Source organism: Agelaius phoeniceus, chromosome 3, assembly GCF_051311805.1.
Source record: "Agelaius phoeniceus isolate bAgePho1 chromosome 3, bAgePho1.hap1, whole genome shotgun sequence".
Lineage (NCBI taxonomy): Eukaryota > Metazoa > Chordata > Aves > Passeriformes > Icteridae > Agelaius > Agelaius phoeniceus.
In genome coordinates this window covers 461607-474566 of record NC_135267.1, presented here as the reverse complement: position 1 = coordinate 474566, position 12960 = coordinate 461607, and the positions used below count along the sequence as shown (strand labels likewise).

The following is a 12960-nucleotide window of genomic DNA, read 5'->3' as shown; positions in this document are numbered from 1 at the left end:
TTCCGGGGCTCGGCTCCTTCTCGGCCCGGGGGCTCCGGGGGACCGGCACATCCCGGGGGAGCCTGGCCAGAGGGCTCCGGGGCTCGGCTCCTTCCCGGCCCGGGGGCTCCGGGGCTCAGCTCCTTCCCCGCCCGGGGTTCCGAGGCTCGGCTCCTTCCCGGCCCGGGGGCTCCGGGGCTCGGCTCCTTCCCGGCCGGCAGGAGAAGGGGGCGCGGGGCCCCCGGTGCCGCAGGGCGGAGGGGAACGGGGGAAGCGGGAGAGGCCTGAGCCACGGGCGGGCGGGATTAGCGAGGATTGAGCTATTCCTGGCGCTGGCAGCGCGGGGAGGGGATGGGGACACAGACCTGCTGTCACCTCCCGGCTGTGGGGAGAGCTGGGGCAAGGCGGCTCGCAGGGCGGGGGCGTCCCCAGGATGGGGGTGTCCCCAGGATGGGGGATGTCCCCAGGATGGGGGGTGTCCCCAGCAGGGCTGTGTCCCCAGGACGGGGGGTGTCCCCAGGATGGGGGGTGTCCCCAGCAGGGCTGTGTCCCCTGGATGGGGGTGTCCTGGCCCCGGAGTGTGTGCTGGGTTCATGCCCTGTGCCAGGCAGGATGCATGGTGGCCTGTAACCCTGGTGCCAGCCCTGCTCCCCCCTCGGGGGGTCCCGCCTGTTCCAGGGGTCCCTGCACCTCCTCCATGTGTGACACCAGGCTCAGGAGGGACACCAAGTACGTGCTGGGTCTGGGTGGCCACTCCCAGTGCCAGGGCTGGCAAGGCCGTGGCTCTTCCTGTGGGGCAATGTCCAGTGGAGCAGGGCAGGGCTGGGCAGGGCGTGGGCACCGGGGCATGGCCAGCTGGACACCTGGACACCATCCCACTGAGGGCACAGCCAGGTCAGGGTCACATCCCCGTTCCTGTGGGCACAGCCAGGCCAGGGTCACATCCCCGTTCCTGTGACCGTCCCACTGTGGGCACAGCCAGGCCAGGGTCACATCCCCATTCCTGTGGGCACAGCCAGGTCAGGGTCACATCCCCATTCCTGTGACTGTCCCACTGAGGGCATGGCCAGGCCAGGGTCACATCCCCATTCCTGTGACCGTCCCACTGAGGGCACAGCCAGGTCAGGGTCACATCCCAGTTCCTGTGACCGTCCCACTGAGGGCATGGCCAGGCCAGGGTCACATCCCCATTCCTGTGACCATCCCACTGAGGGCACAGCCAGGCCAGGGTCACATCCCCATTCCTGTGACCGTCCCACTGAGGGCACAGCCAGGCCAGGGTCACATCCCCATTCCTGTGACTGTCCCACTGAGGGCACAGCCAGGCCAGGGTCACATCCCCATTCCTGTGACTGTCCCACTGAGGGCACAGCCAGGCCAGGGTCACATCCCCGTTCCTGTGACTGTCCCACTGTGAGCACGGCCAGGCCAGGGTCACATCCCCATTCCTGTGACCATCCCACCGTGGGCACAGCCAGGCCAGGGTCGCATCCCCGTTCCTGTGACCACCTGGGTCACGCTGTGTCACACGGTGCTGCTCCCCATCCTGCAGCCATTGGTCCCGGTGGCCCGAGGGGCTGGGCCATGTGTGACCCATGGGATGTGGCTGTGTGTCCGTGTGTCCCCTGGGATGTGTCCGTGTGTCCATGGGATGTCCCCGTGTGTCCCTGGGATGTGCCCAACCCGTTCTTGGCACAGCTGTGGGCAGGGGTACCCCAGAGTCGTCGTGCCCTGCAGTGCTGCTGGCAGGAGCTGGGAGCGGGGTGGATGCGCAGCCCCTGTGCTTTGGGGTGGTTCTGGGGGCACGGGGGGCACAGGGCAGGGCTGGGGCAGTGCCCACTGCAGCCCAGTGCCCCTGGGAATGGGGCAGAGCCAGGGCAGTGCCTGCTGCAGCCTGGTATCCATGGGCACAGGGCAGAGCTGGGGCAGTGCCTGCTGCAGCCCGGTGCCCCCGGGATCAGGGCCGTGCCCGCTGCAGCCCAGTACCCCTGGGAGCAGGGCAGAGCTGGGGCAGTGCCCGCTGCAGCCCGGTGCCCCCGGTCCATGGCAGTGCCCGGCGCTGGCAGCAGCGCTCGGCCGGGCGCTGTCCCGGGCTGACCCCGCGGGATGCGGCGTCGCCTCCCCCGCGGGCACACGCCGAGGTCACGGTGCCGAGGCCGTCGCTGCCCGCGGGGCCGGCGCGGCCGAGCCTCCCCCGGCGCCTCCGGTCGGGCCCGTGCCGGTGGCTCCCGGCGGGGTCCAGCCCCGCTCCCGGCCGGGGCAGCTCTGCACAGCCGGGTCCGCCCGGGGCCGCGGGCCGGGCCGTGCTCCGGTACCGGGGAGCGGGGCTGTGCTCCGGTACCGGGGAGCGGGGCTGTGCTGGCGGTACCGGGGAGCGGGTCTGTGCTCCAGTACTGGGGAACTGGGCTGTGCTCCGGTACTGGGGAACGGGGCTGTGCTGGCGGTACCGGGGGGCAGGGCTGGTACCGCGGATCGGGGCTGTGCTGGCGGTGCCTGGATCGGGGCTGTGCTGGCGATACCGGGAAGCAGGACTGGTACCGTGGGCCAGGCTGTGCTCCGTACCGGGGAGCGGGGCCGGTACCGCTGAGCAGGGCCGGTACCGGGGGACAGGCTGTGCTCCAGTACCGCAGATCGGGGCTGTGCTCCGGTACCGGGGAGCAGGGCTGGTACCGCGGATCGGGGCTGTGCTGGCGGTGCCCGGATCGGGGCTGTGCTGGCGATACCGGGAAGCAGGGCCGGTACCACGGATCGGGGCTGTGCTGGCGGTACCGGGGAGCAGGGCTGGTACCATGGAGTGGAGCTGTGCTGGCGGTACCAGGGAGTGGGGCCGGTACCACAGATTGGAGCTGTGCTGGCGGTACCGGGGAGCAGGGCCGGTACCACAGATTGGAGCTGTGCTGTCGGTACCGGGGGGCAGGGCCGGTACCACGGATCGGGGCTGTGCTGGCGGTACCGGGGAGCAGGGCTGGTACCATGGAGTGGAGCTGTGCTGGCAGTACCGGGGAGTGGGGCCGGTACCACAGATTGGAGCTGTGCTGTCGGTACCGGGGGGCAGGGCCGGTACCGGGGAGCGGGGCCGGTACCGGGGAGAGAGCTGGAAGCTCACTCAGCACTGCGTCATGCCGCAGCCCGGCCGCCGTTCCCCCCGGGCTGTTGCTTGGCAGCGGAGCAGGAGCGGCACCGGGACGTGCCCGGAGCCCCGCGCCCCGGGGACGGGCACGGTGATGGATGGGCCGTGATGACTCAGCTGCCGCCGGGATGAGGCGGGCACCGAGGGGCTGCGGCGCCGGCCCCGCTGCCAGCCCGGGGGACAGAGCCCCCTGTGCCAGCCCTGGGCTGCACCCGCACTCCTGCCCTGCCTTTGGGGTCCCTGCTGTGCCCCCAGGAGGGTTCCTGGTCCTGAAGGTGCTGGGGGCATCTCCCTGGTTCCACAGCAGGGACCCTGCTGTCCCCACACCACGGCAGCCCTCGAGCCAGCTCTGCCCCTGCAGCTTTTCACCCTGGAGTCCCCCTGGCCTCTCTGGGTGCCCGCCAGCTGCATCCTCTCCTGGCCACGGGAGGCCTGGCACCCCCAAATCTTTCATGTACATCCACTAAATGCTGCCAGGGCCTGGATGAGGCCAGGGAGGGACAGCTGGCTGGGGCAGTGCCAGCAGCCAGGGTAGCACTGGGGCACAGGGACAGGTGCCAGGGTCTCCCCGGGGCTGCCCTGCACCCCTGGGTGCTGCCCTGCACCCCTGGGTGCTGCCCTGGCCTCGCAGCACAATGAGGCAAAGGGGGGACGGTGGGGCAGGAACCCCCAGAATCCCCTCAGGCACTTCTGCACCGGATGCTGCTGGATCTGGGATCCTGACACGGTCCTTGGAGCCGTCCCAAAACCTTCCAGCAGGATGCCATGTGCAGTGGGGCCCGGCCCTGGCTGAGGCTCTGCGTGCTGCGGTGTCTCCTGTCCTCATTCAGTGCTGGCAGTGCCAGCAGGTGCCAGGGCTGGGGGGTCCCTGCACAGGGCTGGGGTGTCCCTGCACAGGGCTGGGGTGTCCCTGCACAGGGCTGGGGGGTCCCTGCAGGGCTGGGGGGTCCTTGCACAGGGCTGGGGTGTCCCTGCACAGGGCTGGGGGGTCCCTGCAGGGCTGGGGGTCCCTGCACAGGGCTGGGGGTCCCTGCACAGGGCTGGGGGGTCCTTGCACAGGGCTGGGGGGTCCCTGCTCAGGGCTGGGGGTCCCTGCACAGGGCTGGGGGGTCCTTGCAGAGCTGGGGGGTCCCTGCACAGGGCTGCAGGAGGGGTCTGGGCAGGGCCTGGAGGCTGCTCAGCCCCACAGGCAGGTGAGCAGGTCTGGGACAAGCACAGTTCTGGAGGGACAACATGGGCCTGGGACAGAGCTGCACGTGGCTCCCGTGCATCCCACAGACACCAGGACCAGGCAGGGCAGCTGAGTGTGGGGAGGGTGGCACAGAGGAGGCTGGTTTGGGGACCATGGCTGGGGACACCAGAGCCATGGGGCACTGTGGCAGTGGGGCACCAGAGCCATGGGGGACATCAGCCATGGGGCACCATTGCCGTGGGGCACAGTGTGTCCCAGTGCCCTGGGATTTTTGTGCAGGACCCCCAGGGATGTTCCAGCTGCATCCTGAGGGCACAGCTGCCCAGCTTGGGGACACAGGGCAGGAATGTGGCAGTGTTGGGGTCACACAGCAGCAGTGTGGCAGTGTTGGGGTCACAGGGCAGGAATGTGGCAGTGTTGGGGTCACACAGCAGGCATGTGGCAGTGTTGGGGTCACACAGCAGCACTGTGGCAGTGTTGGGGTCACACAGCAGCAGTGTGGCAGTGTTGGGGTCACACAGCAGGCATGTGGCAGTGTTGGGGTCACACAGCAGCAGTGTGGCAGTATTAGGGTCACACAGCAGCACTGTGGCAGTGTTGGGGTCACACAGCAGCAGTGTGGCAGTGTTGGGGTCACACAGCAGCAGTGTGGCAGTATTAGGGTCACACAGCAGCACTGTGGCAGTGTTGGGGTCACACAGCAGCAGTGTGGCAGTGTTGGGGTCACACAGCAGGGATGTGGCACTGTTGGGGTCACACAGCAGGGATGGGGCAGTGTTGGGGTCACACAGCAGCAGTGTGGCAGTGTTGGGGTCACACAGCAGCGCTGTGGCAGTGTTAGGGTCACACAGCAGCAGTGTGGCAGTGTTGGGGTCACACAGCAGGGATGTGGCAGTGTTGGGGTCACACAGCAGGGATGGGGCAGTGTTGGGGTCACACAGCAGCAGTGTGGCAGTGTTGGGGTCACACAGCAGGGATGGGGCAGTGTTGGGGTCACACAGCAGGGATGTGGCAGTGTTGGGGTCACACAGCAGCAGTGTGGCAGTGTTGGGGTCACACAGCAGGGATGGGGCAGTGTTGGGGTCACACAGCAGCAGTGTGGCAGTGTTGGGGTCACACAGCAGCAGTGTGGCAGTATTAGGGTCACACAGCAGGGATGTGGCAGTGTTGGGGTCACAGGGCAGGGATATGGCAGTGCTGTAGTCACACAGCAGCACTGTGGCAGCCCCAGCATGCAGGGCCGTGCTCCTGCCGGCGCTCTCTGCCTGCCAGCCCCATCCCCTCCCTGGCCTCTCCCTCAGCAGCCCCCGCCGGCCTCTCCTCCTTCCCCCGCTCCCCCTCCGCGGCCTCTTCCTGCTCGGCTGCTGCCGCCGCCGGGATCCGCTGGGGCTCAGGTGAATCCCACCCCGTGCCGGGGCCTGGCCCCCGTGCCCGCCGTGTGCCCGCGGTGCCCAGAGCGGGTACAGGCCCTCGGTGCTGGTGGCTGTGGGGGCACAGGGGCAGGGTCACTTCCCAGGCCTGTTCCTGCCACGCCGCCATGCTGGCACATGCGTGCTGCCAGCACCCGGCTGGGCCACGGTGCCAGGGACAGGGCATGGGGCCCTGCCAGCTGCTCCTCTTGGGCACGGCAGGGTCCCCAAGGCAGGCACTGCCCGCTCCAGGCGTGCCCAGCTCCTGCTGCTGGGCCTGGTCCCCAGGGAGACTCATGGCTGCCCTCAGGCCCGTGCTGTGGGGTGCCCACAGGGCCCTGCTGCGTTCTGTGGTGCAGGGTTTGGTGGGTGGCAGCAGTGGCACATGTCCCAAGCCAGCCATGGCATGGTGACACAGGGCAGGACGGTCACCCTTCTGCGTTCCGTGGTGCAGGGTTTGGTGGATGGCAGCAGTGGCACATATCCCGAGCCAGCCATGGCACGGTGGCACAGGGCTGCTGGGGCTGTGCCACAGCCCAAGCGTGGCAGGAGCCACTGTCACCCTCCCGAGTGCCCTGGTGCTGCTGGATCAGCCACTGTCACCCTCCCGAGTGTTCTGGTGCTGCTGGATCAGCCACTGTCACCCTCCCGAGTGCCCTGGTGCTGCTGGATCAGCCATTGTCACCCTCCCGAGTGTTCTGGTGCTGCTGGATCAGCCACTGTCACCCTCCCGAGTGCCCTGGTGCTGCCAGCCTGGCAATGCCACGATGCTCCCACCTGGGCAGGTGCCCATCCCCGGCTGTGCCCGCGGTGCCCATGACCCCGTGCCCTGCCTGGGGTGTGACCATCCTGTCTGTGTCTGGCCCACAGGGGGAAGAGGAGCCCGAGGAGAACCCGAGCAAGGAGGAGAAGCAGGAGCCAGGCACGCCCATGAGGAAGGCCGGGCGGCCCGGGAGGAAGCGCAAGCATGCCCAGGTGAGCCATGGGCACGGTGCCAGCTGGGGGCACTGTGTGTCCCCACAGGGCTGCATTGGTGACAGGCAGCTCCTGCCATGCCATGGGCTGCCCCGTGTGCCAGGGGGCCGAGGCAGAGGAGCCCCCAGGGCTGTCCCTCCCCTCCTGTGCCCTCCTGTGCCCGGGGGCACCGTCCTGCCCCGTGTGGCTCTGCTCCACCGGGCATTCACTCCCTGCCCGGGTGGCTCTGACCCTGGCCCCCACCCTGGCAGCAGAGCCCCCCGAGGGTCTCCCCGGCTCCTGCCCATGGGTGATGCCCACCCAGCCCTCCAGGCTCGCTCAGCCCTCGCTGGGCCACGGGCACCGTGCCCACTGGGGTCAGCTGGGAGTCACAGGGTGTGCTGGGACAGGCCCCAGGGCTGAGGACACTCGTGGCTCGTCCCTGCCAGCCCATGGTGTGTCCCAGTGGCACTGGGGAGCCACCTCCCTGCAGGATGCCCGGGTGGCACCTGGCTGCTGCCATGATGAATGCAGCGTGAGAGGAGGAGCAGCTCCACTGCTGCTGAGGGCCCAGAGGGAAGGAGCCCTTGGTCTCCAGGCTTAGACAGTGTCCCCAGTCCTCATTCCCACAGGAGGGGACAGGGGGGTGACAAACAGGCCCAGGGTGATGAGTGGGCATGGGGAACGAGCAGGGCCTGGGGGACAAACAGAGCTGAGGCACCTCCATCCTTAGAAGGCTGCAAATCCTTTTTGGAGAAGCTTCTGGCAGCTGAAAGGGTTCATCCTGTGCTGGGACATTTCAGGTCTGAGCTGCCTGTCCCGATGGTCCCTGATCCCTGATCCTGTCCCTGATCCCTGTTCCCTGATCCCTGACCCCTGACCCCTGATCCCTGCCATGCCTGTCCCTGATCCCTGACCCCTGTTCCCTGATCCCTGACCCCTGTTCCCTGATCCCTGATCCCTGCCATGCCTATCCCTGACCCCTGATCCCTGATCCCTGCCATGCCTGATCCCTGACCCCTGATCCCTGCCATGCCGGTGCCAGGGTCACAGCCATGTGTCACAGTGTCACCTGGGGCAGTGTCAGGGGCAGTGGCAGTGTCAGTGTCACACCCAGGGCAGTGTCAGGGGCAGTGTCAATGTCACCCGGGTCAGGGGCAGTGTCAGTGACAGTGTCACTCAGGGCAGTGTCAGTGTCACACCCGGGGCAGTGTCAGTGTCAGTGTCACCCGGGGCAGTGTCAGTGTCACCTGGGGCAGTGTCAGTGTCCCCCAGGGCAGGGGCAGTGTCAGTGTCAGTGTCACCGGGGCAGGGGCAGTGTCAGTGTCAGTGTCACCTGGGGCAGTGTCAGTGTCAGTGTCCCCCAGGGCAGGGGCAGTGTCAGTGTCAGTGTCACCTGAGGCAGTGTCAGTGTCACCCAGGGCAGTGTCAGTGTCATCGGGGCAGGGGCAGTGTCAGTGTCAGTGTCACCCGGGATGGGGGCAGTGTCAGTGTCCCCGGGGCAGTGTCAGGGGCAGTGTCAGTGTCACACCCGGGGCAGTGTCAGTGTCACCCGGGTTAGGGGCAGTGTCAGGGGCAGTGTCAGGGGCAGTGTCAGTGTCACCCGGGTTAGGGGCAGTGTCAGTGTCACCCGGGGCAGTGTCAGTGTCACCCGGGGCAGTGTCAGTGTCACCGGGGCGGGGCTGTGCTGGCCGGGTCACCGCGGGCCGGGAGGAGCGTGCGGGGCGGGGCAGCCGCTGCTGGGAGAACAATGCTGGCCCGGGAGCTGCTGGCCCGGGAGCAGCGGGGCCTGGGGGCCAGCGGGGCTCCGGTGTGACACCTGCAGGGAGGGCCCAGCACCCCGGCACCGTGGGGGGATGGCAGCAGTGCCAGGGCAGCGGGCACATCCTGCCCAGAGCCAGGCTGAGTGCCCGTCCCTGTGTGCTCTGACAGTGCCCAGCTGTGCCAGGGCTGGGGCTGGGGCTGGTGCCAGACCTGTGCCAGTGCTGGGGCTGGTGTTGGGGCTGGTGCCAGAGTGGTGCTGGTGCCAGTGCTGCTGCCAGAGTGGTGCTGGTGCCAGAGCTGTGCCAGAGCTGGTGCCCTTTGTCCAGCAGCTCCCGGTGCCAGCAGAGCAGAGCTGGCATGGCCAGCCCCAGGCAGTGCCAGGGCAGCCCCTGTGGACGTGAGCCACTGAAAATCTCCTCCCTGAGGAGAGCCCACTGTGCCAGGGGCACCGGGACAGGCTGAGGGCAGCTGGCACTGCCATGGGCACAGCCTGGCCCTGGGGGTGCCCAGCACCCGTGCCCAGGTGGGCAGGCAGTGCCTGAGGGGCCTTGCCCTGGTCAGTGCTGTGAGAGGGCACTGGGGGCTGGCAGGGGGCTGGCTGGGCACAGCCCCGTGGGGATGGGTGTCACAGTGTGGGTGAGCTGTGCCAGGCCATGCTGGGCTGTGCCAGGCTGTGCCAGGCTGTCCTGTGCTGCGCCGAACCATGCAGTGCCATGCTCAGCTATGCTGTGCCTGCTGTGCCATGCAGTGCCATGCTGTGCCATGCAGTGCCATGCTGTGCCAGCTGTGCCATGCTGTGCCATGCTGTGCCATGCAGTGCCATGCTGTGCCATGCTCAGCCATGCAGTGCCATGCTGTGCCATGCTGTGCCAGCTGTGCCATGCTGTGCCATGCTGTGCCAGCTGTGCCATGCAGTGCCATGCTCAGCCATGCTGTGCCATGCTGTGCCATGCTGTGCCATGCTGTGCCAGCTGTGCCATGCAGTGCCATGCTGTGCCATGCTCAGCCATGCAGTGCCATGCTGTGCCATGCAGTGCCATGCAGTGCCATGCTGTGCCATGCAGTGCCATGCTGTGCCATGCTCAGCCATGCAGTGCCATGCTGTGCCTGCTGTGCCATGCTGTGCCAGCTGTGCCATGCTCAGCCATGCAGTGCCATGCTCAGCCATGCTGTGCCAGCTGTGCCATGCAGTGCCGTGCTGTGCCATGCTCAGCCATGCTGAGCCATGCAGTGCCATGCTGTGCCAGCTGTGCCATGCTGTGCCAGCTGTGCCATGCTGAGCCATGCAGTGCCATGCTGTGCCAGCTGTGCCATGCCGTGCCATGCAGTACCAAGCCATGCCATGGCTCCTGGACCAGCATCCCCAGTGCCAGCTGTGCCTGGCAGAGGGACACCCCTGTGGGTGACAGGGGCACCTTCCTTGGGCTGGGATGGGCACAAGAGTCCCCAACCCCAAGTGCCACCCCCGTCATGCCCTCGGGGAGTGTCTCCAGTGTCACTTGGTGTCCCCAGGGCAGCAGGGAGGGCATGGGAGTGTCCCCAGTGTCACTTGGTGTCCCCAGGGCAGCGAGGAGGGCATGGGAGTGTTCCCAGTGTCACTTGGTGTCCCAGGGCAGCAGGGAGGGCACGAGAGTGTTCCCAGTGTCACTTGGTGTCCCCAGGGCAGCGAGGAGGGCACAAGGAGTGTTCCCAGTGTCACTTGGTGTCCCCAGGGCAGCGAGGAGGGCACAAGGAGTGTCCCCAGTGTCACTTGGTGTCCCCAGGGCAGCGGGGAGGGCTCAGGGAGTGTCCCCAGTGTCACTTGGTGTCCCCAGGGCAGTGGGGAGGGCTCAGGGAGTGTCCCCAGTGTCACTTGGTGTCCCCAGGGCAGCGGGGAGGGCTCAGGGAGTGTCCCCAGTGTCACTTGGTGTCCCCAGGGCAGTGGGGAGGGCTCAGAGAGTGTCCCCAGTGTCACTTGGTGTCCCCAGGGCAGCAGGGAGGGCTCAGGCCATGCAGAGCAGCCTCCTTGGCAGGGGCCCAGCCCAGGGGAGGGAGCAGCAGAAAGGCAGAGCTGGTTCCCAGGGCCTGGAGCTGCAGGAAGCTCCGGCTGGGTGGGCAGGAAGGGACAGCAGGGCCAGGAGGGGGACAGGGACAGGGACAGGGACAGGAACAGAGACAGGGACAGGGACAGGGACAGGGACAGGGACAGGGACAGGGACAGGGACGGGGACAGGGACAGGGACAGGGACAGGGACAGGGACGGGGACAGCAGGGCCAGGAGTGGGACAGGGACAGGGGCAGCAGGGCCAGGAGGGGGACAGGGACAGGGACAGCAGGGCCAGGAGGGGGACAGGGACAGGAACAGGGGCAGGGACAGCAGGGCCAGGAGGGGGACAGGGACAGGGACAGGGACAGGGACAAGGACAGGGACAGCAGGGCCAGGAGGGGGACAGGGACAGCAGGGACAGGGACAGGGACAGGGGCAGCAGGGCCAGGAGGGGGGACAGGGACAGGGACAAGGACAGCAGGGCCAGGAGAGGGACAGCAGGGCCAGGAGAGGGGACAGGGATAAGGACAGGGACAGCAGGGCCAGGAGGGGGACAGGGACAGGGACAGCAGGGCCAGGAGGGGGACAGGCCACCCCGGGTGGCTCCTGGTGAGCTGGGCTCCGGTCCTGGCACAGGCAGGGTGCTGAGGTGCCAGGGCAGCCAGGGCAGCTGTGCAGGGCTGGCAGTGGTGTTGGCAGCGTGGCACGGATGGGGCTGTGCAGGGTGGGACAGTGTCCCTGTCCTGGCAGGGGACACGGTGACTGTCCTGCCCCAGGACCCCCTGCCCAGCACGGCTCCTATTGTCCACCCAGTCCCGGTGCCCAACGCCCGGCAGCACCCGGGGGAGCCTGTGCCAGGTGTGCCCAGCACCCCACAGAGCCTGAGACCCTGGGCCTGTGCCAGCGAGGGGCTGGGCTGAGCTCCCACAGCCTGCATGAACCCCACAGCCCACAGCATCCCACAGCCTGCATGAACCCCACAGCCCACAGCATCCCACAGCATCCCTGAGCCCCACAGCCCACAGCATCCCACAGCATCCCTGAGCCCCACAGCATCCCTGAGCCCCACAGCATCCCTGAGCCCCACAGCATCCCTGAGCCCCACAGCCTCCCCAAACCCCACAGCATCCCTGAGCCCCACAGCCTCCCCAAACCCCACAGCCTCCCCAAACCCCACAGCATCCCTGAGCCCCACAGCCTCCCTGAGCCCCACAGCCTGCATGAACCCCACAGCCCACAGCATCCCACAGCATCTCTGAGCCCCACAGCATCCCTGAGCCCCACAGAATCCCTGAGCCCCACAGCCTCCCTGAGCCCCACAGCCTGCATGAACCCCACAGCCCACAGCATCCCACAGCATCCCTGAGCCCCACAGCATCCCTGAGCCCCACAGCCTCCCCAAACCCCACAGCATCCCTGAGCCCCACAGCCTCCCCAAACCCCACAGCCTCCCTGAGCCCCACAGCATCCCTGAGCCCCACAGCATCCCTGAGCCCCACAGCCTGCATGAACCCCACAGCCCACAGCATCCCACAGCATCCCTGAGCCCCACAGCCCCCAAAGCCCACAGCATCCCTGAGCCCCACAGCATCCCTGAGCCCCACAGCCTCCCCAAACCCCACAGCCTGCCTGAACCCCACAGCCCACAGCAGCCCACAGCATCCCTGAGCCCCACAGCATCCCTGAGCCCCACAGCCCCCAAAGCCCACAGCCTCCCCAAACCCCACAGCATCCCTGAGCCCCACAGCATCCCTGAGCCCCACAGCCTCCCCAAACCCCACAGCCTGCCTGAACCCCACAGCATCCCCAAACCCCACAGCATCCCTGAGCCCCACAGCATCCCCAAACCCCACAGCATCCCTGAACCCCACAGCATCCCTGAGCCCCACAGCATCCCTGAGCCCCACAGCATCCCCAAAACCCACAGCATCCCCAAACCCCACAGCCTGCCTGAACCCCACAGCCTCCCCAAACCCCACAGCCTGCCTGAACCCCACAGCCTGCCTGAACCCCACAGCATCCCCAAACCCCACAGCATCCCTGAGCCCCACAGCATCCCCAAACCCCACAGCCTCCCCAAACCCCACAGCATCCCCAAACCCCACAGCATCCCCAAACCCCACAGCCTGCCTGAACCCCACAGCATCCCCAAACCCCACAGCATCCCACAGCCTGCCTGAACCCCACAGCCCTTATGAACCCCACAGCCCCCAAAGCCCACAGCCACCCTAAACCCCACAGCCTGCCTGAACCCCACACCCCCCCTGAACCCCACAGCCTCCCCAAAGCCCCCAACTCCCTCAGAGCCCAGAGCCACCCCGAGTGTCCCAAACCCCACTCCTGCCCTGGAGCACAGCTCCGGCGTTCCCGTTCCTGTTCCCGTTTCCTGCCGTTTCCTCCCCACGGCCCCTGCGATTGTTCTCGGCACGGATGCGGCCCCGGCAGAGGCGGGAGCGGGGCCAGGGCTGCCGGGACCCCTCAGCTGCACGGGGAGTGACACCGGGAC

The 12960-nt window shown here is 67.8% G+C and overlaps 1 protein-coding gene across 3 annotated transcripts in view; it reads left to right on the top strand.

The window, feature by feature from the left end:
• Positions 1-12960, top strand: part of DNMT3A (DNA methyltransferase 3 alpha) — a 55751-nt gene that overhangs the window by 10228 nt on the left and 32563 nt on the right. For all 3 annotated transcript variants that reach the window (XM_077176402.1, XM_077176400.1, XM_077176401.1), the window contains exon 3: positions 6581-6685. In XM_077176402.1, the coding sequence (XP_077032517.1) occupies positions 6581-6685 (105 nt within the window). The remainder of the gene's footprint in view (positions 1-6580; positions 6686-12960) is intronic.